At 39.7% G+C, this 26,511-nt stretch overlaps 1 protein-coding gene across 1 annotated transcript in view; it reads right to left on the bottom strand.

The window, feature by feature from the left end:
• Window positions 1-26,511, bottom strand: part of LOC128686986 (coiled-coil domain-containing protein AGAP005037) — a gene marked incomplete at its 5' end in the record, with an annotated part of 674,061 nt that overhangs the window by 267,431 nt on the left and 380,119 nt on the right. Inside the window, 2 exon segments of the mRNA XM_070082672.1 lie at window positions 13,532-13,654; window positions 24,244-24,397. Coding sequence (XP_069938773.1) covers window positions 13,532-13,654; window positions 24,244-24,397 — 277 coding nt within the window.

The raw sequence follows: 26,511 nt of genomic DNA, 5'->3' as shown, positions 1-26,511 counted from the left end.
ATCTCCCTTCCCTCCCTCCCATCACTCATCACCACATCTGCAATAAAGGTAAGTGTCATTTATTCTTTATTATACAATATATATTATGCATGTATCCTTCTTTTTGTGTGTAGGAAAATGCATATTTCATTTATTATTTTTTTTATTATCACACTGGCCGATTCCCACCAAGGCAGGATGGCCCGAAAAAGAAAAACTTTCACCATCATTCACTCCATCACTGTCTTGCCAGAAGGGTGCTTTACACTACAGTTTTTAAACTGCAACATTAACACCCCTCCTTCAGAGTGCAGGCACTGTACTTCCCATCTCCAGGACTCAAGTCCGGCCTGCCGGTTTCCCTGAACCCCTTCATAAATGTTACTTTGCTCACACTCCAACAGCACGTCAAGTATTAAAAACCATTTGTCTCCATTCACTCCTATCAAACACGCTCACACATGCCTGCTGGAAGTCCAAGCCCCTCGCACACAAAACCTCCTTTACCCCCTCCCTCCAACCTTTCCTAGGCTGACCCCTACCCCGCCTTCCTTCCACTACAGACTGATACACTCTTGAAGTTATTCTGTTTCGCTCCATTCTCTCCACATGTCCGAACCACCTCAACAACCCTTCCTCAGCCCTCTGGACAACAGTTTTGGTAATCCCGCACCTCCTCCTAACTTCCAAACTACGAATTCTCTGCATTATATTCACACCACACATTGCTCTCAGACATGACATCTCCACTGCCTCCAGCCTTCTCCTCGCTGCAACATTCATCACCCATGCTTCACACCCATATAAGAGCGTTGGTAAAACTATACTCTCATACATTCCCCTCTTTGCCTCCAAGGACAAAGTTCTTTGTCTCCACAGACTCCTAAGTGCACCACTCACCCTTTTTTTTTCATACTTTGATTTCCATTATTTCTTTTGGGGAAAATTAATTCAACTTACGATAATTTCGTCTTATGATGTGCTCTCAGGAACAGATTAATATCGTAAGTCGGGGGTCCACTATTTTGAAATTTGTGTGAAATTGGCCAAATTACCAATTTCTGATCACTTTATTTTGTAGTTGAAATAGATGACTGGGCAGTTCCTTGTGCTCAGTTGATAAAATGGAAGACATACTAACAAAATAGCCAAGAATCTGGTCAACTGGAATAATGAAATTGGTTTAAAATAGGACTCAAAATGAAAACAATCGACAACGCATAAATATCACTGACACAGCAAAATTCGCAAAAGTGTAACTTCATAAATTTCCCATCAAATTTCGTACTTTTTGTTTTATTACCTTCAGAACAAGATTCTCTACCATTTCATAAGAAAACATAAAAATTTTTTTTTTTAAATTCTTGGACACTGTGAACACTTTCCAGATTGGGGGTCTGGACACTAAAGGGGTTAAAATAGGATTCAAAGTGGGCAAAACTGCTGAAGCCTAAACTGCATCAAGACCACTAACTCTCGCCTGCATAATTCTGTAAGTTTTCCATCAAATTTTGTACTTTTGGTACCATTACCTTAAAAAAAAACATTATTTCAGAAGTTTTTTTTTTTTTTAAAGTGGAAACTGACAGCAATATTAATTTCAGGAGTCTAGAGAGTGAAAGAGTTCAGAAAGAAAGAAGCAAAATAAAACAACCATGAGAGTGCATAACTCTAGAGTGGAAGGAAGAGCAGAGGTTATCCCAGGAAAAGGTGGAGGAAGAAGGTTTATAAAAGAGGCTTTGAGTACTAGGGACTTGAGCATCTAGCAAGCTTGTATGAGCACATTAGAATGGACTAAGTGGAGACAAGTGGTTTATATGGCTTGATATGCTGTTGGAGTGTGAGCAAGGCAACATTTATGAAAAGATTCAGAGAAACCATTAAGCCAGACTTGAGTTCTAGTGGCATGAGGGGCAGTGCCCACACTCTGAACAACTGTGAATGCTGTATTAATGTTGGTAGAATTACCAACAATATGTTGAGTAAAAGGACACAAGTGCAACTAATGTGACATTTTATTGTGGCAACATTTTGTTCTCCAGGAGCTTTAACAAGCTGTTACCTTGATAAAGGTAACAACTGTCAAGCTGTTACCTTGATAAAGGTAACAACTGTCAAGCTGTTACCTTGATCAAGCTCCTGGAGAGTGAAACGTTGCCACAATAAAATGTCACATTAGTTGCATTTGTGTCCTTTTACTCAACAATTGTACCCTCGTATTGTAGATAGTCTTAATGACCTTGGTGAAGTAGATAGTCTTTTTAGTATGATAATAAGATGTTATCTTCATTGTAGAATAATAAAAAATATTATAACCTTTATATTATAATAATAAGGTAAAAGGACCCCAATGGAAATAAGTCACTGTCTGACTTTTTTGGGTTATCCCAGGTTCTCTACACATATGCTGCTATGTATGATAATTATATGTAACTGTATTTGTGTATACCTGAATAAACTTACTTACTTACTTACTGTGAATGCTGCAGTTCAGTGGGTTATTTGAACTGTGATTTCTTCACACTTTTGGCAAGATGGCTATTAAATAAATGATGATAAATGTACAGTAAACCTTCCATATAACAGACCTCCAAATAACGAACTTCAGAAATACAAAACAAAATTCACTGGGTCAACTAATTCAGAAAAATAGACAAAGCATGTTTGTTACATGACTGTCCATTATTGTTACTATCATAGCAAAGTAATCTCTTCTCTAGCCACCACAAATGCCATTACTAGTCATCTGCTCTACCTTAATAGTCCATTATATGAAGAGTTTACATATTTCCATTTTTTTGGGTCACCCTATCTTAACAGGAGATGGCCAGCATGTGTTAAGCTGTAACAACAATGGTGTAAGGTAGATTGGTCATTGACTTAAAGAGTGGAAAAGTAGAGGAGTCATATTAACCCTACTGTCACCTTAACTATAGAGCAAGGCTGCCACAACAGTACATTAAGATACAGAATTTGGTATGGTACCACTGATTTTATGTTAAAGAAGTATGGTACGAAATTACAGTACAGTGTCTGTGACAAGCGTGAAGAATAAACAAAATACTGTACCATACCACTGCCAGATACAGTATGGTATGGAATGCAGTACGGTATGGATGATATTTTTTAAATATGATATAAAATATATGTAGTAGGTTGGTAGACAGCAACCACCCAGGGAAGTACTACCGTCCTGCCAGATGACTGTGAAACAAAAACCTGTAACTGTTTTGCATGATGGTAGGATTGCTGGTTTCTTTTTCTGTCTCATAAACACGCTAAGATAACAGGGATATCTTGCTACTCCTACTTACACTTTGGTCACACTTCACAGACACGCACATGCATATATATATATACATACATCTAGGTTTTTCTCCTTTTTCTAAATAGCTCTTGTTCTTTTTTATTTCTTCTATTGTCCATGGGGAAGTGGAAAAGAATCTTTCCTCCGTAAGCCATGCGTGTCGTATCAGGCGACTAAAATGCCGGGAGCAATGGGCTAGTAACCCCTTCTCCTGTATACAATTACTAAAAAAGAGAAGAAGAAAAACTTTATAAAACTGGGTTGCTTAAATGTGCGTGGATGTAGTGCGGATGACAAGAAACAGATGATTGCTGATGTTATGAATGAAAAGAAGTTGGATGTCCTGGCCCTAAGCGAAACAAAGCTGAAGGGGGTAGGAGAGTTTCAGTGGGGGGAAATAAATGGGATTAAATCTGGAGTATCTGAGAGAGTTAGAGCAAAGGAAGGGGTAGCAGTAATGTTAAATGATCAGTTATGGAAGGAGAAAAGAGAATATGAATGTGTAAATTCAAGAATTATGTGGATTAAAGTAAAGGTTGGATGCGAGAAGTGGGTCATAATAAGCGTGTATGCACCTGGAGAGGAGAGGAATGCAGAGGAGAGAGAGAGATTTTGGGAGATGTTAAGTGAATGTATAGGAGCCTTTGAACCAAGTGAGAGAGTAATTGTGGTAGGGGACTTGAATGCTAAAGTAGGAGAAACTTTTAGAGAGGGTGTGGTAGGTAAGTTTGGGGTGCCAGGTGTAAATGATAATGGGAGCCCTTTGATTGAACTTTGTATAGAAAGGGGTTTAGTTATAGGTAATACATATTTTAAGAAAAAGAGGATAAATAAGTATACACGATATGATGTAGGGCGAAATGACAGTAGTTTGTTGGATTATGTATTGGTAGATAAAAGACTGTTGAGTAGACTTCAGGATGTACATGTTTATAGAGGGGCCACAGATATATCAGATCACTTTCTAGTTGTAGCTACACTGAGAGTAAAAGGTAGATGGGATACAAGGAGAATAGAAGCATCAGGGAAGAGAGAGGTGAAGGTTTATAAACTAAAAGAGGAGGCAGTTAGGGTAAGATATAAACAGCTATTGGAGGATAGATGGGCTAATGAGAGCATAGGCAATGGGGTCGAAGAGGTATGGGGTAGGTTTAAAAATGTAGTGTTAGAGTGTTCAGCAGAAGTTTGTGGTTACAGGAAAGTGGGTGCAGGAGGGAAGAGGAGCGATTGGTGGAATGATGATGTAAAGAGAGTAGTAAGGGAGAAAAAGTTAGCATATGAGAAGTTTTTACAAAGTAGAAGTGATGCAAGGAGGGAAGAGTATATGGAGAAAAAGAGAGAAGTTAAGAGAGTGGTGAAGCAATGTAAAAAGAGAGCAAATGAGAGAGTGGGTGAGATGTTATCAACAAATTTTGTTGAAAATAAGAAAAAGTTTTGGAGTGAGATTAACAAGTTAAGAAAGCCTAGAGAACAAATGGATTTGTCAGTTAAAAATAGGAGAGGAGAGTTATTAAATGGAGAGTTAGAGGTATTGGGAAGATGGAAGGAATATTTTGAGGAATTGTTAAATGTTGATGAAGATAGGGAAGCTGTGATTTCGTGTATAGGACAAGGAGGAATAACATCTTGTAGGAGTGAGGAAGAGCCAGTTGTGAGTGTGGGGGAAGTTCGTGAGGCAGTAGGTAAAATGAAAGGGGGTAAGGCAGCCGGGATTGATGGGATAAAGATAGAAATGTTAAAAGCAGGTGGGGATATAGTTTTGGAGTGGTTGGTGCAATTATTTAATAAATGTATGGAAGAGGGTAAGGTACCTAGGGATTGGCAGAGAGCATACCTGGAGTTTACCTGGAGAGAGTTCCGGGGGTCAACGCCCCCGCGGCCCGGTCTGAGACCAGGCCTCCTGGTGGATCAGAGCCTGATCAACCAGGCTGTTGCTGCTGGCTGCACGCAAACCAACATACGAGCCACAGCCCGGCTGATCCGGAACTGACTTTAGGTGCTTGTCCAGTGCCAGCTTGAAGACTGCCAGGGGTCTGTTGGTAATCCCCCTTATGTGTGCTGGGAGGCAGTTGAACAGTCTCGGGCCCCTGACACTTATTGTATGGTCTCTTAACGTGCTAGTGACACCCCTGCTTTTCATTGGGGGGATGGTGCATCGTCTGCCAAGTCTTTTGCTTTCGTAGTGGGTGATTTTCGTGTGCAAGTTCGGTACTAGTCCCTCTAGGATTTTCCAGGTGTATATAATCATGTATCTCTCCCTCCTGCGTTCCAGGGAATACAGGTTTAGGAACCTCAAGCGCTCCCAATAATTGAGGTGTTTTATCTCCGTTATGCGCGCCGTGAAAGTTCTCTGTACATTTTCTAGGTCGGCAATTTCACCTGCCTTGAAAGGTGCTGTTAGTGTGCAGCAATATTCCAGCCTAGATAGTACAAGTGACCTGAAGAGTGTCATCATGGGCTTGGCCTCCCTAGTTTTGAAGGTTCTCATTATCCATCCTGTCATTTTTCTAGCAGATGCGATTGATACAATGTTATGGTCCTTGAAGGTGAGATCCTCCGACATGATCACTCCCAGGTCTTTGACGTTGGTGTTTCGCTCTATTTTGTGGCCAGAATTTGTTTTGTACTCTGATGAAGATTTAATTTCCTCATGCATAGTTCCTTTGTATAAAGGCAAAGGGGATAAAAGAGAGTGCAAAAATTATAGGGGGATAAGTCTGTTGAGTGTACCTGGTAAAGTGTATGGTAGAGTTATAATTGAAAGAATTAAGAGTAAGACGGAGAATAGGATAGCAGATGAACAAGGAGGCTTTAGGAAAGGTAGGGGGTGTGTGGACCAGGTGTTTACAGTGAAACATATAAGTGAACAGTATTTAGATAAGGCTAAAGAGGTCTTTGTGGCATTTATGGATTTAGAAAAGGCGTATGACAGGGTGGATAGGGGGGCAATGTGGCAGATGTTGCAAGTGTATGGTGTAGGAGGTAGGTTACTGAAAGCAGTGAAGAGTTTTTACGAGGATAGTGAGGCTCAAGTTAGAGTATGTAGGAAAGAGGGAAATTTTTTTTCCAGTAAAAGTAGGCCTTAGACAAGGATGTGTGATGTCACCGTGGTTGTTTAATATATTTATAGATGGGGTTGTAAGAGAAGTAAATGCGAGGGTCTTGGCAAGAGGCGTGGAGTTAAAAGATAAAGAATCACACACAAAGTGGGAGTTGTCACAGCTGCTCTTTGCTGATGACACTGTGCTCTTGGGAGATTCTGAAGAGAAGTTGCAGAGATTGGTGGATGAATTTGGTAGGGTGTGCAAAAGAAGAAAATTAAAGGTGAATACAGGAAAGAGTAAGGTTATGAGGATAACAAAAAGATTAGGTGATGAAAGATTGAATATCAGATTGGAGGGAGAGAGTATGGAGGAGGTGAACGTATTCAGATATTTGGGAGTGGATGTGTCAGCGGATGGGTCTATGAAAGATGAGGTGAATCATAGAATTGATGAGGGAAAAAGAGTGAGTGGTGCACTTAGGAGTCTGTGGAGACAAAGAACTTTGTCCTTGGAGGCAAAGAGGGGAATGTATGAGAGTATAGTTTTACCAACGCTCTTATATGGGTGTGAAGCGTGGGTGATGAATGTTGCAGCGAGGAGAAGGCTGGAGGCAGTGGAGATGTCATGTCTGAGGGCAATGTGTGGTGTGAATATAATGCAGAGAATTCATAGTTTGGAAGTTAGGAGGAGGTGCGGGATTACCAAAACTGTTGTCCAGAGGGCTGAGGAAGGGTTGTTGAGGTGGTTCGGACATGTAGAGAGAATGGAGCGAAACAGAATGACTTCAAGAGTGTATCAGTCTGTAGTGGAAGGAAGGCGGGGTAGGGGTCGGCCTAGGAAGGGTTGGAGGGAGGGGGTAAAGGAGGTTTTGTGTGCGAGGGGCTTGGACTTCCAGCAGGCATGCATGAGCGTGTTTGATAGGAGTGAATGGAGACAAATGGTTTTTAATACTTGACGTGCTGTTGGAGTGTGAGCAAAGTAACATTTATGAAGGGATTCAGGGAAACCGGCAGGCCGGACTTGAGTCCTGGAGATGGGAAGTACAGTGCCTGCACTCTGAAGGAGGGGTGTTAATGTTGCAGTTTAAAAACTGTAGTGTAAAGCACCCTTCTGGCAAGACAGTGATGGAGTGAATGATGGTGAAAGTTTTTCTTTTTCGGGCCACCCTGCCTTGGTGGGAATCGGCCGGTGTGATAATAAAAAATAAAAAAAATAAAAAATAAAATTATGGTATGGTATTTCTAACAGATACACAAAAATGAATAAAATACAATACCATACCATACCATACAGTAGGGCCCCACTTATATGGCAGGTTAGGTTCCAGACTACTACCAGAAAGCAGACATCGCCGGAAAGCAGAACGCTATTTTTTCCACTTATAAATACATATAAATGCCAGATAACAAGTTTACACTAACATATATTAAGTGAGCAATAGAACTAGGCTTTAAAAAACAATGAAAAGTAAAATCCACACACAGTACACTCATTATTTACCTTAAAATATTCGTAGTCTTAATGTAGGGCAAAAGGTGAGTAGTATTTACTGTAAGAGGTTAGGTGTGGTAGCCTTCCTGGCCACCCCCACCCACACATAATATACTATGACAATGTTTAAAGTTCCATACAGTGATAAAATGCATATACAGTACATTTATTACTTACCTTAAAATATTTGTAGTCTTAATGTAGGGTGAAAGGCGAAGAGTATTTATTTGTAGAAAGTTGTCTGGTAGGTAGGGTAGTGTAGGGAAGCCAGCCTGGCCACCCCACCCACTATGTCAACAAACAGACAATGTCTCTGTTTTTTTTTTTATCATCACACTGGCCGATTCCCACCAAGGCAGGGTGTACAAATTGTTACAAACACCTCACATTGTGTACAAATTGTCTCCACAGTGGTACAGTAGAATTAATAAAGACCAACACTTCCATTCTCAATGTAATTTTTAGAAGGAATGATGCTCTGACAAATTATTATGAAGGAAGGGCGTTAATGTTGCAGTTTAAAAACTGTAGTGTAAAGCACCCTTCTGGCAAGACAGTGATGGAGTGAATGATGGTGAAAGTTTTTCTTTTTCGGGCCACCCTGCCTTGGTGGGAATCGGCCAGTGTGATAATAAAAAAAAAATATTATTACAAGTTATTATTATTATAATCATAATAAAAAGAAGTACTAAACTCACAAGGGTCATGAATTGCTATATACAGAGTGAAGGCATACAAAAGGAATATTTATCTACAGTTATCCCCAAGTGTTTGACTAGAGAAAACGTAATTCTTCCGACATTCCTACAAAGCCTCTTTGTAAACAAATATCATATTTATGTCAATTTTTATTTTGTGGGTGTATGTATAAATAATATTTATATGCCATGTAACGTGTTTATTATATAATTTTAAAGAAAATATCATAGATGGATTAATGAAAATGTCTATATTAACTTAAAATAAGACATTTAATGTGCCCAAGAGAGATTATTATTACATAGTATTCCTATGGCATCATGAGTCGAGAGACTCTTAGTGATTTTAACCCCTTGACTGTCCCAACCCCAAATCCTGAGGTGTCTTCTGGTGTCGCAAAATTTCAAAAAAAAAAAAAAAAATAAAAATTCTTATGAAATGATAGAAAATCTTTTCCCGATTGTTTTTTTTTTTTTATCACACTGGCCGATTCCCACCAAGGCAGGGTGGCCCGAAAAAGAAAAACTTTCACCATCATTCACTCCATCACTGTCTTGCCAGAAGGGTGCTTTACACTTCAGTTTTTAAACTGCAACATTAACACCCCTCCTTCAGAGTGCAGGCACTGTACTTCCCATCTCCAGGACTCAAGTCCGGCCTGCCGGTTTCCCTGAACCCCTTCATAAATGTTACTTTGCTCACACTCCAACAGCACGTCAAGTATTAAAAACCATTTGTCTCCATTCACTCCTATCAAACACGCTCACGCATGCCTGCTGGAAGTCCAAGCCCCTCGCACACAAAACCTCCCTTACCCCCTCCCTCCAACCTTTCCTAGGCCGACCCCTACCCCGCCTTCCTTCCACTACAGACTGATACACTCTTGAAGTTATTCTGTTTCGCTCCATTCTCTCCACATGTCCGAACCACCTCAACAACCCTTCCTCAGCCCTCTGGACAACAGTTTTGGTAATCCCGCACCTCCTCCTAACTTCCAAACTACGAATTCTCTGCATTTTATTCACACCACACATTGCTCTCAGACATGACATCTCCACTGCCTCCAGCCTTCTCCTCACTGCAACATTCATCACCCATGCTTCACACCCATATAAGAGCGTTGGTAAAACTATACTCTCATACATTCCTCTCTTTGCCTCCAAGGACAAAGTTCTTTGTCTCCACAGACTCCTAAGTGCACCACTCACCCTTTTCCCCTCATCAATTCTATGATTCACCTCATCTTTCATAGACCCATCCGCTGACACGTCCACTCCCAAATATCTGAATACATTCACCCCCTCCATACTCTCTCCCTCCAATCTGATATCCAATCTTTCATCACCTAATCTTTTTGTTATCCTCATAACCTTACTCTTTCCTGTATTCACTTTCAATTTTCTTCTTTTGCACACCCTACCAAATTCATCCACCAATCTCTGCAACTTCTCTTCAGAATCTCCCAAGAGCATAGTGTCATCAGCAAAGAGCAACTGTGACAACTCCCACTTTATGTGTGATTCTTTATCTTTTAACTCCATGCCTCTTGCCAAGACCCTCGCATTTACTTCTCTTACAACCCCATCTATAAATATATTAAACAACCACGGTGACATCACACATCCTTGTCTAAGGCCTACTTTTACTGGGAAATAATTTCCCTCTTTCCTACATACTCTAACTTGAGCCTCACTATCCTCGTAAAAACTCTTCACTGCTTTCAGTAACCTACTTCCTACACCATACACCTGCAACATCTGCCACATTGCCCCCCTATCCACCCTGTCATACGCCTTTTCCAAATCCATAAATGCCACAAAGACCTCTTTAGCCTTATCTAAATACTGTTCACTTATATGTTTCACTGTAAACACCTGGTCCACACACCCCCTACCTTTCCTAAAGCCTCCTTGTTCATCTGCTATCCTATTCTCCGTCTTACTCTTAATTCTTTCAATAATAACTCGACCATACACTTTGCCAGGTATACTCAACAGACTTTTTTTTTTTTTTTTTTTTCAACAAGTCGGCCGTCTCCCACCGAGGCAGGGTGACCCAAAAAAGAAAGAAAATCCCCAAAAAGAAAATACTTTCATCATCATTCAACACTTTCACCACACTCGCACATTATCACTGTTTTTGCAGAGGTGCTCAGAATACAACAGTCTAGAAGCATACACATATAAAAATACACAACATATCCCTCCAAACTGCCAATAACTCAACAGACTTATCCCCCTATAATTTTTGCACTCTCTTTTATCCCCTTTGCCTTTATACAAAGGAACTATGCATGCTCTCTGCCAATCCCTAGGTACCTTACCCTCTTCCATACATTTATTAAATAATTGCACCAACCACTCCAAAACTACATCCCCACCTGCTTTTAACATTTCTATCTTTATCCCATCAATCCCGGCTGCCTTACCCCCTTTCATTTTACCTACTGCCTCACGAACTTCCCCCACACTCACAACTGGCTCTTCCTCACTCCTACAAGATGTTGTTCCTCCTTGCCCTATACACGAAATCACAGCTTCCCTATCTTCATCAACATTTAACAATTTCTCAAAATATTCCCTCCATCTTCCCAATACCTCTAACTCTCCTCTCCAATTTTTAACTGACAAATCCATTTGTTCTCTAGGCTTTCTTAACTTGTTAATCTCACTCCAAAACTTTTTCTTATTTTCAACAAAATTTGTTGATAACATCTCACCCACTCTCTCATTTGCTCTCTTTTTACACTGCTTCACCACTCTCTTAACCTCTCTCTTTTTCTCCATATACTCTTCCCTCCTTGCATCACTTCTACTTTGTAAAAACTTCTCATATGCTAACTTTTTCTCCCTTACTACTCTCTTCACATCATCATTCCACCAATCGCTCCTCTTCCCTCCCGCACCCACTTTCCTGTAACCACAAACTTCTGCTGAACACTCTAACACTACATTTTTAAACCTACCCCATACCTCCTCGACCCCATTGCCTATGCTCTCATTAGCCCATCTATCCTCCAATAGCTGTTTATATCTTACCCTAACTGCCTCCTCCTCCCGATTGTAATGACACCAAAAGAACGAAATTTGGTAGAAAAATGACAGAATTACGCTCTCGCAAAGTTATCGACCTCAGCAGTATTTACGAATCAGCGATTTCGCCCATTTTGAGCCCTATTTTCGGCTAATTCCATTGTTCTAGTCGACCAAACTCATAGCTATTTCTTTAGAACTGCATTTTTCTAGCGATTGAGTACAAGAAACTGCCCATTTACCGATTTCAACTACCCAATAACGTGGTTAGAAATTTGTAATTTGGCCAATTTCACAAAAATTAAAAAATATGAGTTTCAAAATAGGGTCCAGAATGAACAATGCAGACATTCCTGGCTCTAAAATAACATTTTCTTTGTTCATCAGTCACATCTCCAAGCCCCTCTGATATTACTCTTGCTTTCTATTTTGAATTTTTATTCAAACAAAAAATAGAAGATTTACTGTTATGCAGACTACTGCAATATTGTAATAATTGTATAAATAATGTCAACCCATTCATGACTGCATATTAGAATGGCTACTTGAACATTTATTGGAAAATGACATCATTTGTTTACTTTTGAACATCAGCAAAAATCAAACATTTCCCCTACTTTGAGCTCCATTTCAATGTTCCTTTCACAGTAAAACCAATCAAAATCACCTCTATTTCTATAATGTCTTTTCCATTCTATCAAATGAGACCAAGAAAACGAGAATACAACCATAAATACTATACGAAAATAGACCACAAATCGGCATTTTAATTAAAAAAAAAACGGTCGGAGTTTTTTTTCTCATTATGCACTGCGTGCTGCAGGATTTTTTTTATATGGTGCACACTGACCACACAGACCCATTCTCTCACATGTGGGCCTACCAGCTTTCTCCTGCTTGATTTGAAGCCGCTAGAATTTATGAGTATATATACGTCAAAAACGGTGGCTCGTAAGACGTATATATACGATCAAAACAGTCAAAGGGTTAATGTGTACCTGCATGCCAGCACAGTGTGTAAGTATATTTAGGCTGAGCTACAAATAAGCATAATTATCAGAGTACACATAAAATATGCAATAACTTTAAAACACTTGAAATTTTGGAAAGTTTCTAGACATAATAGATGTGCTCACAGAGAACGTAAATAAACCAGGTGGGGTGCACCATATTTGAAAGACTGCTTGCCATATAGCAAATTTTGGTCGTAATTTGAAATCGCCATATTAGCGGAACGCTGTAAGGTGAAATGCCGTAAAGCAGGGCCCTACTGTACTTCCATCACTGACCTAGAGCCAGTATCACATGAACACAACTCCAAGTTAGTATTACCACAAACTTTTTTTTTTCTAAATAGGTTTTTCAAAAAATTAGATTTATAATACAGTACCTAATTTTTTATTAGTACCTCAAGCTAAACAAAATTCTGAAAACCTTCTTGATCTCAGTCGCAATGGTGTTGAATCTGAGCTAATACGGAATCTGTATAATGAGTTTCTATTCAGATAGTTATATTGTTCAAATGAGATCTATCGGTCTAATGAATATTTACTTTCACAAGTGCCCTTCAGACATGCTGGAGCATTGCTTAAACCTTCTAATTTCAATGTTAGAGGAACAGCATCAACATGTCTTCATTCACATAGGGAATATTTTTGACTACTTCTATTCAAACTATTGAAGCTTATTATTTCTATTATGCTCAGTAATCAGACATCTTCCTCAATTATTCATTAAAATTTCTATTCTTAGATAAAATACAATGGTACCTTGAGTTTCGGCCATAATTCATTCCAGAAGGCTGTTCGAGTGCCACTACCGAACGAATTTGTTCCCATAAGGAATAATGTAAATTAGATTAGTCCGTTTCAGACCCCAAAAATACACTTACAAAAGCACTTACAAAAATACACTTACATAATTGTTCGAGTTGGGAGCTGTTTGAAACTCGAGGTACCACTGTATAATTTACTACCTACCAGAGATCCTTATCCAGTTTGGTCATATCCTGCCTGTATGAGGCCTCCTCCCGCTGTATCCTGACCCTCTCTGCATCTGCTGACCCCTGCAGTAAGCACGCCTCGTTGGACTGTAGCAGCGTCCTGAGGAGTAATGATTGTTTATAGTCATTATTTTAAACTGATTTAACTTTTCTCCCATGACGATTTTGTGTAAATCTTTTTTTTATCGTGAAATAAATATCGGCCAGTTAAGTGTTGCAATGCACAAGATTTGTTACTCTTTAATTTCTGTTAAAAAGTTACAAAAGAATTTTATTTGCTTAGGATAATGTGGCTCTCTACTTAGCAATGACTAGTGGGACAAAGTGGTGATATTCACCAGTGTTTTATGCTTTGTCAAAGTCATGATATTCACCAGTGTTTTATGCTTTGTCAACTAAATAAGTCATACATTTTTTCATTTTCACAAAATGATTTCTGAGCTTAATGTCTCCAGACTGCACATTAACAATACAAGTTTAATATTTCAAATACTGTAGCTAAGTTGAAAAAATTAAGGCCATACTCAAGCCTGCTTTCAAATATTTTAACAGTTTTCATTGAAAATAGCAACTGAAAAGACTCAGATAAAAAACAACAAATATTGATTAAAAACTGTACAGTTGAAAGTAAAATAATTAGAAAGTGAGTTTGCAAGAGTGTGTAAAAGTGTGTGTGTGTGAGTGTGAGTGTGATTGTGTGAGTGAGTGTGTGAATGTGACTGTGTGAGTGTGTGTGCATGTGCACGTGTGCAAATGTGTGCAAATGTATGTCCATGCATGTGTGTACATGTGTTTGCATGTGTGCACATCAACATGCACATTTTATGGTCAGAATAATCAAACAAGTCAAATTTTCATAAAAATTTAATAAATTCTTATGGATTGATACTTTTTTATTAAGACACTGGCCATCTCCTAGCAAGACAAGGCATCCTGAAAAAGAGGCAAACACTCTCACTAACATTTTCTTTTACAACCATCCAGGAAGATACAGTACTACCATACTGCCAATAGAGTGAGAGATGGAAACCTGTTATTGTTTCACACAATGGCAGGATTGATGGCGTCTTTTCTTTCTGCCCCCAAAACACAATTTTGATAGGTACATCTTGCTACTTTTATTTTATTTTATTTTTTTATTATCACACTGGCCGATTCCCACCAAGGCAGGGTGGCCCGAAAAAGAAAAACTTTCACCATCATTCACTCCATCACTGTCTTGCCAGAAGGGTGCTTTACACTACAGTTTTTAAACTGCAACATTAACACCCCTCCTTTTACTTACACCTAATTCATACTATGCATGCAGCTGGGCATATATACGTGTGTGTACACACTCATTTGAGTTTTTTTTTTTTTTAATAGTTCTTGTTCTTATAGTGCTTCCTTTATCTCCATGGGAAAGTGGGTGAGAATTCTCACTCTGTAAGCCATGTGTGTTGTAAAATACAACTAAAATATCAGAAGCAAGGGCTAGCATCCCCTTCTGTGTAAATTATTAAAAAGATAAAGAAGCAAATTGACAGACATTTCTTTTCTTTTTTTTTTCAACATGTCGGTCGTCTCCCACCGAGGCAGGGTGACCCAAAATGAAAGAAAATCCCCAAAAAGAATATACTTTCATCATCATTCAACACTTTCACCTCACTCACACATAATCACTGTCTTTGCAAAGGCACCCAGATACAACAGTTTAGAAGCATATATAACATACCCCTTCCAACTGCCAATATCCCAAACGTCTCCTTTAAAGTGCAGGCACTGTACTTCCCATTTCCAGTACTGAAGTCCGGTTATATAAAAATATAAAAAAAAATATAATTATATATTTATTCTGAGATGCTATAATGAACACTCCATTAGGAAATAATTAAGTTAAATTGTGCTTACTATTATTGAAATAATGTATTATTATAACTATTACTGTAATTGTATTAATGTAATTGTATTATTTTAATTATATTATTGTAACTGCATTGCTGTAAGTGTATTATACAGTGTGTCCACATAAACACTACCTGATTTCAAACAGGTATAACATATAACTTTATTGTAATAATCTTTCACAGTTAGTAGCTTAAGATGCAAGATTTCATTCAGTTTCATGTGGTATAGGGTAGCATTAAAGGCACTCAATATGTGCCCCTCTGGTTGCTCGGCAAACATCGATGAGATAGTCCAGTTTGGTCCAGACGTTCTGCAGCGTATCTGGTGTTATCATGCAAACTGCTTCAGTGATCTAAATTATCAGCTCCTCCAGGGTTGCAGGTAGTGGTGATACGTAAACTGTGCTCTTCACATAGCCTGCGAGGTCACCGGACCTAACTGTTTGTGACTTCTTTCTTTAGGGGTAAGTGAAGAGCACAGTTTACGTACCACCACTACCTACAGCCCTGGAGGAGCTGAAACTTTTGACCACTGAAGTAGTTCGCATGATAACACCAGATATGCTGCAGAGCATTTGGACCGAACTGGACTATCTCATCTATGTTTGTCGAGCAACTAGAGGGGTGCACATTGAGTACCTTTAATGCTACCCTATACCACGTGAATCTGAATGAAATCCTGCATCTGAAGCTACTACTTGTGAAAGATTTTAACAATAAAGTTACATGTTATAACTGTTTGAACTCAGGGAGTGTTTATGTGGACACCCTGTAGTGTCTTCCCTGACAACTTGTTGTAAGTGTACTATAGTGTCTTCCCTGACAACTTGTTGTAAGTGTACTATAGTGTCTTCCCTGACAACTTGTTGTAAGTGTACTATAGTGTCTTCCCTGACAACTTGTTGTAAGTGTACTATAGTGTCTTCCCTGACAACTTGTTGTAAGTGTACTATAGTGTCTTCCCTGACAACTTGTTGTAAGTGTACTATAGTGTCTTCCCTGACAACTTGTTGTAAGTGTATTATAATGTACTCCCTGACAACTTGTTGTAAGTGTATTATAGTGTATTCCATGACAATTTGTTGTAAGTGTATTATAGTGTATTCCCTGAGAACACACAAACAAATGGCAGAGTATGTTTTCATTAGTATATTGTTTTGCTATGAGTGGAGCTGACCTGTAACGGTTCCCTGTAACAATACAGGAGGGAGGGGTGTTACTGACCTGTGATGGTCCCCATAATAGTGTAAGAAGAAAGAACTGACAAGCCAATGTCTCCACAACAGTGCAAGTGATGGGAGCTAACTCACAATGGCCCCCACTGCCAGTAGTGATAGTGGGAGAGGGTTAATATATTGTGTTGTCACTCTTCCTTGAAAGATCGAAGTGATTAAAGATATAGATCTCACATGTACAATACTGTACATACACACAAAGTGTAGTAAACATTGGTCAAAGGCACAAGGAAATCCAAACAAAGAAAACAACAGAATATTAAGTGAGTAATGTACTTCCTTATGATCTGAAAGTTCCATATGCATAATTTTAACTATCAAAGAACTATGTTTGATGATCTATTACTTAATATCCATGATATTAAGATAAAATAAGATTTCGTTCGGATTTTTAACCCTGGAGGGTTAGTCACCCTGGATGACTCAAGAAAGTCAGTGTGTCATTGAGGACTGTCTAACTTATTTCCATTGGGGTCCTCAATATTGTCCCCCAGGATGTGACTCACACCAGTCGACTAACTGCTGAACCTGGAGTTTACCTGGAGAGAGTTCCGGGGGTCAACGCCCCCTCGGCCCAGTCTGTGACCAGGCCTCCTGGTGGATCAGAGCCTGATCAACCAGGCTGTTGCTGCTGGCTGCACGCAAACCAACGTACGAGCCACAGCCCGGCTGGTCAGGAACTGACTTTAGGTGCTTGTCCAGTGCCAGCTTGAAGACTGCCAGGGGTCTGTTGGTAATCCCCCTTATGTATGCTGGGAGGCAGTTGAACAGTCTCGGGCCCCTGACACTTATTGTATGGTCTCTTAACGTGCTAGTGACACCCCTGCTTTTCATTGGGGGGATGTTGCATCGTCTGCCAAGTCTTTTGCTTTCGTAGTGAGTGATTTTCGTATGCAAGTTCGGTACTAGTCCCTCTAGGATTTTCCAGGTGTATATAATCATGTATCTCTCCCGCCTGCGTTCCAGGGAATACAGGTTCAGGAACCTCAAGCGCTCCCAGTAATTGAGGTGTTTTATCTCCGTTATGCGCGCCGTGAAGGTTCTCTGTACATTTTCTAGGTCAGCAATTTCACCTGCCTTGAAAGGTGCTGTTAGTGTGCAGCAATATTCCAGCCTAGATAGAACAAGTGACCTGAAGAGTGTCATCATAGGCTTGGCCTCCCTAGTTTTGAAGGTTCTCATTATCCATCCTGTCATTTTTCTAGCAGATGCGATTGATACAATGTTATGGTCCTTGAAGGTGAGATCCTCTGACATGATCACTCCCAGGTCTTTGACGTTGGTGTTTCGCTCTATTTTGTGGCCAGAATTTGTTTTGTACTCTGATGAAGATTTAATTTCCTCGAGTTTACCATATCTGAGTAATTGAAATTTCTCATCGTTGAACTTCATATTGTTTTCTGCAGCCCACTGAAAGATTTGGTTGATGTCCGCCTGGAGCCTTGCAGTGTCTGCAATGGAAGACACTGTCATGCAGATTCGGGTGTCATCTGCAAAGGAAGACACGGTGCTGTGGCTGACATCCTTGTCTATGTCGGATATGAGGATGAGGAACAAGATGGGAGCGAGTACTGTGCCTTGTGGAACAGAGCTTTTCACCGTAGCTGCCTCGGACTTTACTCTGTTGACGACTACTCTCTGTGTTCTGTTAGTGAGGAAATTATAGATCCATCGACCGACTTTTCCTGTTATCCCTTTAGCACGCATTTTGTGCACTATTACGCCATGGTCACACTTGTCGAAGGCTTTTGCAAAGTCTGTATATATTACATCAGCATTCTTTTTGTCTTCTAGTGCATTTAGGACCTTGTCGTAGTGATCCAATAGTTGAGACAGACAGGAGCGACCTGTTCTAAACCCATGTTGCCCTGGGTTGTGTAACTGATGGGTTTCTAGATGGGTGGTGATCTTGCTTCTTAGGACCCTTTCAAAGATTTTTATGATATGGGATGTTAGTGCTATTGGTCTGTAGTTCTTTGCTGTTGCTTTACTGCCCCCTTTGTGGAGTGGGGCTATGTCTGTTGTTTTTAGTAACTGTGGGACGACCCCCGTGTCCATGCTCCCTCTCCATAGGATGGAAAAGGCTCGTGATAGGGGCTTCTTGCAGTTCTTGATGAACACGGAGTTCCACGAGTCTGGCCCTGGGGCAGAGTGCATGGGCATGTCATTTATCGCCTGTTCGAAGTCATTTGGCGTCAGGATAACATCAGATAGGCTTGTGTTAACCAAATTTTGTGGCTCTCTCATAAAAAATTCGTTTTGATCTTCGACTCTCAGTCTGGTTAGCGGCTTGCTAAAAACTGAGTCATATTGGGACTTGAGTAGCTCACTCATTTCCTTGCTGTCATCTGTGTAGGACCCATCTTGTTTAAGTAGGGGCCCAATACTGGATGTTGTTCTCGGCTTTGATTTGGCATAGGAGAAGAAATACTTTGGGTTTCTTTCGATTTCATTTATGGCTTTTAGTTCTTCCCGCGATTCCTGACTCCTATAAGATTCCTTTAGCTTGAGTTCGATGCTTGCTATTTCTCTGACCAGTGTCTCCCTACGCATTTCAGATATATTGACCTCTTTTAGCCGCTCTGTTATTCTTTTCCGTCGCCTGTAAAGGGAGCGCCTGTCTCTTTCTATTTTACATCTACTCCTCCTTTTTCTTAGAGGAATAAGCCTTGTGCATACATCGAGTGCCACCAAGTTAATCTGTTCTAGGCATACGTTGGGGTCTGTGTTGCTTAGTATATCTTCCCAGCTTATATCGGTTAGGACTTGGTTTATTTGGTCCCACTTTATGTTTTTGTTATTGAAGTTGAATTTGGTGAATGCTCCCTCGTGACTAGTCTCATTATGTCGGTCTGGGGCTCCACGCATACATGTCTGAACCTCAATTATGTTGTGATCTGAGTATATTGTTTTTGATATGGTGACATTTCTTATCAGATCATCATTGTTAGTGAAGATGAGGTCTAGTGTATTCTCCAGTCTAGTAGGCTCTATTATTTGCTGGTTTAAATTGAATTTTGTGCAGAGATTTAAAAGCTCGTGTGAGTGTGAGTTTTCATCAGAGCTGCCTCCTGGTGTTATTACTGCAACAATATTATTTGCTATATTCCTCCATTTTAGGTGCCTTAAGTTGAAATCCCCCAGGAGCAAGATGTTGGGTGCAGGAGCTGGAAGATTTTCCAGACAGTGGTCAATTTTTAACAGCTGTTCCTGGAATTGCTGGGATGTTGCATCCGGAGGCTTGTAGACTACCACAATGACTAGGTTTTGGTTCTCGACCTTTACTGCTAAAACTTCCACTACATCATTTGAGGCATTTAGCAGTTCTGTGCAAACAAGTGACTCTGCAATGTACAGGCCAACCCCCCCCCCCCTTTTGCCTGTTCACTCTGTCACATCTGTATAGGTTGTAACCTGGGATCCATATTTCGTTGTCCAAGTGATCCTTCATGTGAGTCTCAGTGAAAGCCGCGAACATTGCCTTTGCCTCTGCAAGCAGTCCACGGATGAAAGGTATTTTGTTGTTTGTTGCTGGCTTTAGACCCTGTATATTTGCAAAGAAGAATGTCATCGGACTGGTGGTATTGTTGGTACTGGGGGGGATTTTTTTTCCGGCATTAGTATCTGTATCTGTTGGTTTGGAGTGGAGGCCATCGACTGTGGTTCCACTCCAGGAATGACTGGATTTGGTGTACGATTTCTGCCATTTCCTGCCAGTTTTTTTTTCCTTCCTGGCACTAAAAAACCTCTCCCTCTTGAGTGGCTGTGGCTACCCAGGTTTTCCCATGGCCTGGATGTTTTGTATCTTTTTGTCCCCTTTAGATGGTGTGCCTGGCAATTTAAGTTATAGCACAGTCTTTCCTGTACTGAAGAGGTACACAGTTCAGGGTGAAAAAGCTTACAGGAAGGGAGTTTGCATTTTCCTGTTGTCGTATGGGCATGGCATTTTCTAGGGTGGTCATAGTTGCACGTCCCATCTGTTTTTCCAGATTTCCCATGCCAGCAGATACCAAGTGCATAGTATGTGCACAGGCTTGGTTTCCGTTTGCCTTGGGTTTCTGTGACTGTATTTCCTGTTGGTGCATGTTTCCCTGTCTTATTCCTATCCTCCCTAGCACCAACAATGGATCTCCCACCAGTTGTTTTTGGTAATATATCCTCACTATAGCTAGTGGAGTCCTCTTGTTTGCTATTTCCTGTGGTATTTCTAGTTTGCAATATTGGTTTTATCTTATCTTTGACTACACTTGTTTCCCCACTAGGCTCCTGTCCCCTATGAGGTCATTTATATGTATTCCTTCCTGCTTATAATTCCCGACTACCTGGACAAAATCTCCAGCTTCACTATTACTGTCTCCCAGGACAGCACCTCCAGCTTCACCATTACTGTCTCCCAGGACAGCACCTCCAGCTTCACCATTACTGTCTCCCAGGACAGCACCTCCAGCTTCACCATTACTGTCTCCTAGGACAGCACCTCCAGCTTCACCATTACTGTCTCCCAGGACAGCACTATCAGCCCCACATTTACTGACTACCAGGGCAACAGGTGTAAGGAAACATGTCGAAATGTTTCCACCCTGCCGGGAATCGAACCCGGGCCCTCCGTGTGTGAAGCAAGAGCTTTAGCCAACAGTAGAAGACAAAACAGTCTTCTACTATGCCATTCTGTATAGGACTGGTTCTTGGTTATTGAGCTGTTGTGGATTCATGACCTAATAATATGTCAATTAAATAAATGATTTTAACTGCAGCTGATCTAAGACTGTACAAACTATGTACAGGTACCATCCGACTTACGACCAAGTTTGGTTCCGACCAATCAGTCGTAAGTCAAAATTGACATAAGTTGAACCTTTGAAAATTGCCGACATACTGGGAAGGGCATAATGTCAAACCTTTCCTATATAAACTACCTACATAGTTCTGTAATGTAATGTACAATCATTATTTCATTCTTTTTACCATAATTTACTTCTATTGTTATATTTCAATTATTTATGTACAGTATATAATGAATACATGGTACTGAACTGTATTGTAAATTTTACATCGCATACAGTATCATATGTTACCGTTATCTTTATGTACTGTCGACACGGTGGAATGGAAGAATACCACTGGTAGCGTCATCCTGCCAAAATGTAGTATAACCTATACCCTAAGTAAAGAGAAACAACTCTGGAACATGTGTAATACGTATCCAGCTAGCTGGCTGGCTGGCCGGGTGGGTGGGTGGTTGGCTGACTGAATGTGGCTGTCTTTCTCTCTCTCTATCTCTCTCTCTATCTCTCTCTCTCTCTCTCTCTCTCTCTCTCTCTCTCTCTCTCTCACAGGTACATGTAAGTGAAGTTATCAGACATAGCATAAATTACCTAGGATAACCCAAAAAATCCAGACAAAGTGCTATACAGTGGATCTGTGCTCCAGTGCCCTAAATTAATAATATTAATAATTATTATTATTATTACAATAATACATATGTACTAATATTAATAATAATATTATTATTAAACTATAATATAATAATTGTGTCCACTCATTACTTACCTTAAAATATCTGTAGTCTTAATGTAGATTGAGAGGCGAGTAAACAAGATTAAATGAATAAACGAGAGAGAGAGAATGAGAGTGTAGAAGGTTCACGAGTTATGTAAACAAACGTTGCTGTTGTTGTTGTTACCAGCCCGGACATGAATGGTTTTTGTTCACTATGTCAAGCCGACGAGAAAAACATATCATATTTGTTATTTTATATGTTTACATGTTATGTAGGAAGGGTTGTTGAGGTGGTTCGGACATGTAGAGAGAATGGAGCGAAACAGAATGACTTCAAGAGTGTATCAGTCTGTAGTGGAAGGAAGGCGGGGTAGTGGTCGGCCTAGGAAAGGTTGGAGGGAGGGGGTAAAGGAGGTTTTGTGTGCGAGGGGCTTGGACTTCCAGCAAGCATGCGTGAGCGTGTTTGATAGGAGTGAATGGAAACAAATGGTTTTTAATACTTGACGTGCTGTTGGAGTGTGAGCAAAGTAACATTTATGAAGGGATTCAGGGAAACCGGCAGGCCGGACTTGAGTCCTGGAGATGGGAAGTACAGTGCCTGCACTCTGAAGGAGGGGTGTTAATGTTGCAGTTTAAAAACTGTAGTGTAAAGCACCCTTCTGGCAAGACAGTGATGGAGTGAATGATGGTGAAAGGTTTTCTTTTTCGGGCCACCCTGCCTTGGTGGGAATCGGCCAGTGTGTTAATAAAATAAAAAATGTTATGTAGCATGTTTATTATATAATTTTGAAAAAAAAAATCATATATGGATTAAGCAAAATGTCTATATTAATGTTTTATACACATTTAATGCACCTCAGTGATTATTATTGTTATTATCATTATTAATATGGTGTCTTCAAGACCAATTACACTCTTAATGAGTGGCTCTGAGACAGACAAGCAGACAGAAAAACAGACACAGGTAGACAGAAAGACAGACACACAGGTAGACAGAAAGACAGACACACAGGTAAACAGAAAGACAGACACACAGGTAGACAAAGACAAACACACAGGTAGACAGAAAGACACACACAGGTAGTCAGAAAGACAGACACAGGTAGACAGAAAGACACACACAGGTAGACATAAAGACAGACACACAAGTAGACAGAAAGACAGACACACAGGTAGACAGAAAGACACACAGGTAGACAGACAGATGCAGGTAGACATAAAGACAGACACACAGGTAGACATAAAGACAGACACACAGGTAGACAGAAAGACAGACACACAGGTAGACAGAAAGACAGACACACAGGTAGACAGAAAGACAGACACAGGTAGACAGAAAGACAGACACACAGGTAGACAGACAGATAAACAGACATACAGAGATACAGACAGACACAGATATACAGGCAGACAGATTCAGACAGGTTTACGTGCAACAGTGAAAACAAATAGAGTTCGAGAGTAAGAGCCTTTCTTGCCACAATCTCCAGTGCAAGATTCAGACTTCCTCTTACGGGCCATGGTGAAATTTACTGTCCAGTTAGTACAGTTAATACAGTATGATGCTGATAGGGCAGGGTTACTCAAACTGATGCTGCCTGCATGACGCATTGCCGCCGCGAGTATTGTCAAATATTGTACAGTGGTGTGCATCAGCCGGCCCAGCCCAGCTGCCAGATGCACGGTCGTAAGTCGAGTGTATGTATGTTGAGTAGGTCGTAAGTCGGACGGTAGGTGTATTTGACTAATATTTTCTGATGATAGGATAAACAGTGACCCAGAGCCAATCCTTGTTTTTTTTTTTTTTTCATTCAAACAGATTCTGCATGCACAAGCAAATTTTCAATCCATGACTATTCTCATGGAATATAGTCCATGTGAGTTATTCACTGACTGATGACTGATTCAGGGTTTCTCAAGAAAAACATGAATTCACTCTGAGATCAAAATGTACATTACTCAAGAATTTTTTATTTTATTTTCTCTATGTATTTTTATTTATTTACCCTTACCGGAGATGAAAAATATTAAATATGCTGATTAAGAAAAATTTAAAAGCTTTAACTTACGTTATCTTAGTGACAGTATCTCGGAGAATTTCTTTCATAGTAAGTGCATTAGCTTGAGACGTTTTTCTAAGATTTCTGACGTCCGTTCTCAGCTCCTTAGCCTTCTTCTGTAATACCCTAAGTTGGTTATAAACTTCAGGGGAGAGGCGCAAGTCTGTAAATATTAAACAAGTCAGTTTGTGAAAAGGCACTAATAAACGTCCTATATTTTCATAATTAAGTCCACAGTTGAAAAGTTAACTCCCACATAAAAAAAAATTGTTATGGCACATTTACTGTTTAAATAATTTCATTGATTTTAACTTCTGTAATAAACAGACCTAATAGAGAAGTGCCCAAACACACTTTTCAAAGGTAAGCATATAATCAGAGAGCAAAACAAGGAATTGGGTAAACAGCTCAACAGATCAATAGCATAATAAATAACAACTGGTGCATCATCACATCTTTCTCATTATATGTAAGAAAATTAAGATTTGACTGTCAAACCTGAATAGGAATAAACACAATATTATACCACCACATATAAAGCACTATAACCAATAACCATTCACCTTTCAAAAATTAGTGACTCACCCTATCCATCACCATGGGTAGCCACTGTATTTATTTTGCAACACATTAGTGACCCATCCTATTCATCACCATGTACTATTGTATTCACTTTTCAACAGATTAGTGATCAACCCTATTCATCACCATGGGTGATTATTTGCTTCTCAACAGATTAGTGACACAATTCATACATTACTGAATGTAACTTGCTAGTACTCACCTCTCAACAGATTAGTTACATATATCTATACATTATATATATATAAATACAAACACACACACACACACACACATACACACACACACACACACACACATACACACACACACACACACACACACACACACACACACAGAGGAGCTATGACTCGACCCCTGCAACCACAAATAGGTGAATACACACACACACACACACACACACACACACACACATGCACGCACGCACGCACGCACGCACGCACGCGCGCACACACACACACACACTCTCTCTATGGGTAACCATTTACTTCTAAATAGATTAGTGACACTTAATGCATCACTGAGAATAACTGCTGGTACTCACTTCTTAACCCTTTCAGGGTTTTGGATGTACTAGTACGGTTTACGCACCAGGGTTTTTGATGTACTAGTACGCCTAAATTCTAGCGCCCTCAAGTCTAGTGAGAGAAAGCTGGTAGGCCTACATATGAAAGAATGGGTCTATGTGGTCAGTGTGCACAGTATAAAAAAAATCCTGCAGCACACAGTGCGTAATGAGAAAAAAAAACTTTGGCCGTGTTTTTGGGTTAAAACAGCGACTTTGCACTGTATTTTCGTATGATATTTATTGTTGTATTCTAGTTTTCCTGGTCTCATTTTATGGAATGGAAGACATATTACAGAAAATTGAAATGATTTTGACTGGTTTTACAATGAAAAGTACCTTGAAATTGAGTTCAAAGTAGCAGAAATGTTCGATTTTTACCAAAGTTCAAAAGTAAACAAATCATGCTACGCGTCCAATACACGTCAACTGGTGAGTCTAATATTCTTTCACAAGTGCGCTGATATAATTTATACCATTTCTACACTAATGCAGTAGTCTGCATAAGAGTAAATATTCTATTTTTTTGTGAGAATAAAAATTCAAAATGGAAAGCAAAAGAATGTAAGAGGGGCGTGGGAATGTGACTAATGAACAGAGGAAATGTTACTTTAGTGCCAGGAACGTCTTTCTTGTTTATTCTGGACCCTATTCGGAAATTGGCATCTTTTGAAATTTGTATGAAATTGGCAAAATAGCTAAATTCTGACCACTTTATTGGATAGTTGAAATCGGTAAATGGGTGGTTTCTTGTACTCATTCTGTAGAAAAAATGGAGTTCTAGCAAAACAGTTATGAGTTTTGTCGACTAGTACACTGAAAATGGCCGAAAATAGGGCTTAAAGTGGGCAAAGATTCCAATGCCCTATTTTTTTCATGTGAGAGATTTTAACGATCCAATTGATATTCAAAGAGTTCAGAAAGTTGTATCAAGCAAGTCCATGGTCGACAGGAATATAATTGAATCTTGTTTCATAAAAAGCAGTTTTGACAATAATATGAATATTTCCTTTGGTTTATATAAATTAGATCCATTTATAATCAATAGAATTTGGGAAGAATTTAATAATACATTGGACAAATAATATATTTTAAAATTCTTAATTCTTGGGTAGTATAGTTTGTTTGTG

The sequence above is a fragment of the Cherax quadricarinatus genome, chromosome 7, assembly GCF_038502225.1.
Source record: "Cherax quadricarinatus isolate ZL_2023a chromosome 7, ASM3850222v1, whole genome shotgun sequence".
Lineage (NCBI taxonomy): Eukaryota > Metazoa > Arthropoda > Malacostraca > Decapoda > Parastacidae > Cherax > Cherax quadricarinatus.
The sequence above is the reverse complement of the archived record's forward strand: the minus strand, read 5'-3'. Positions and strand labels throughout refer to the sequence as shown.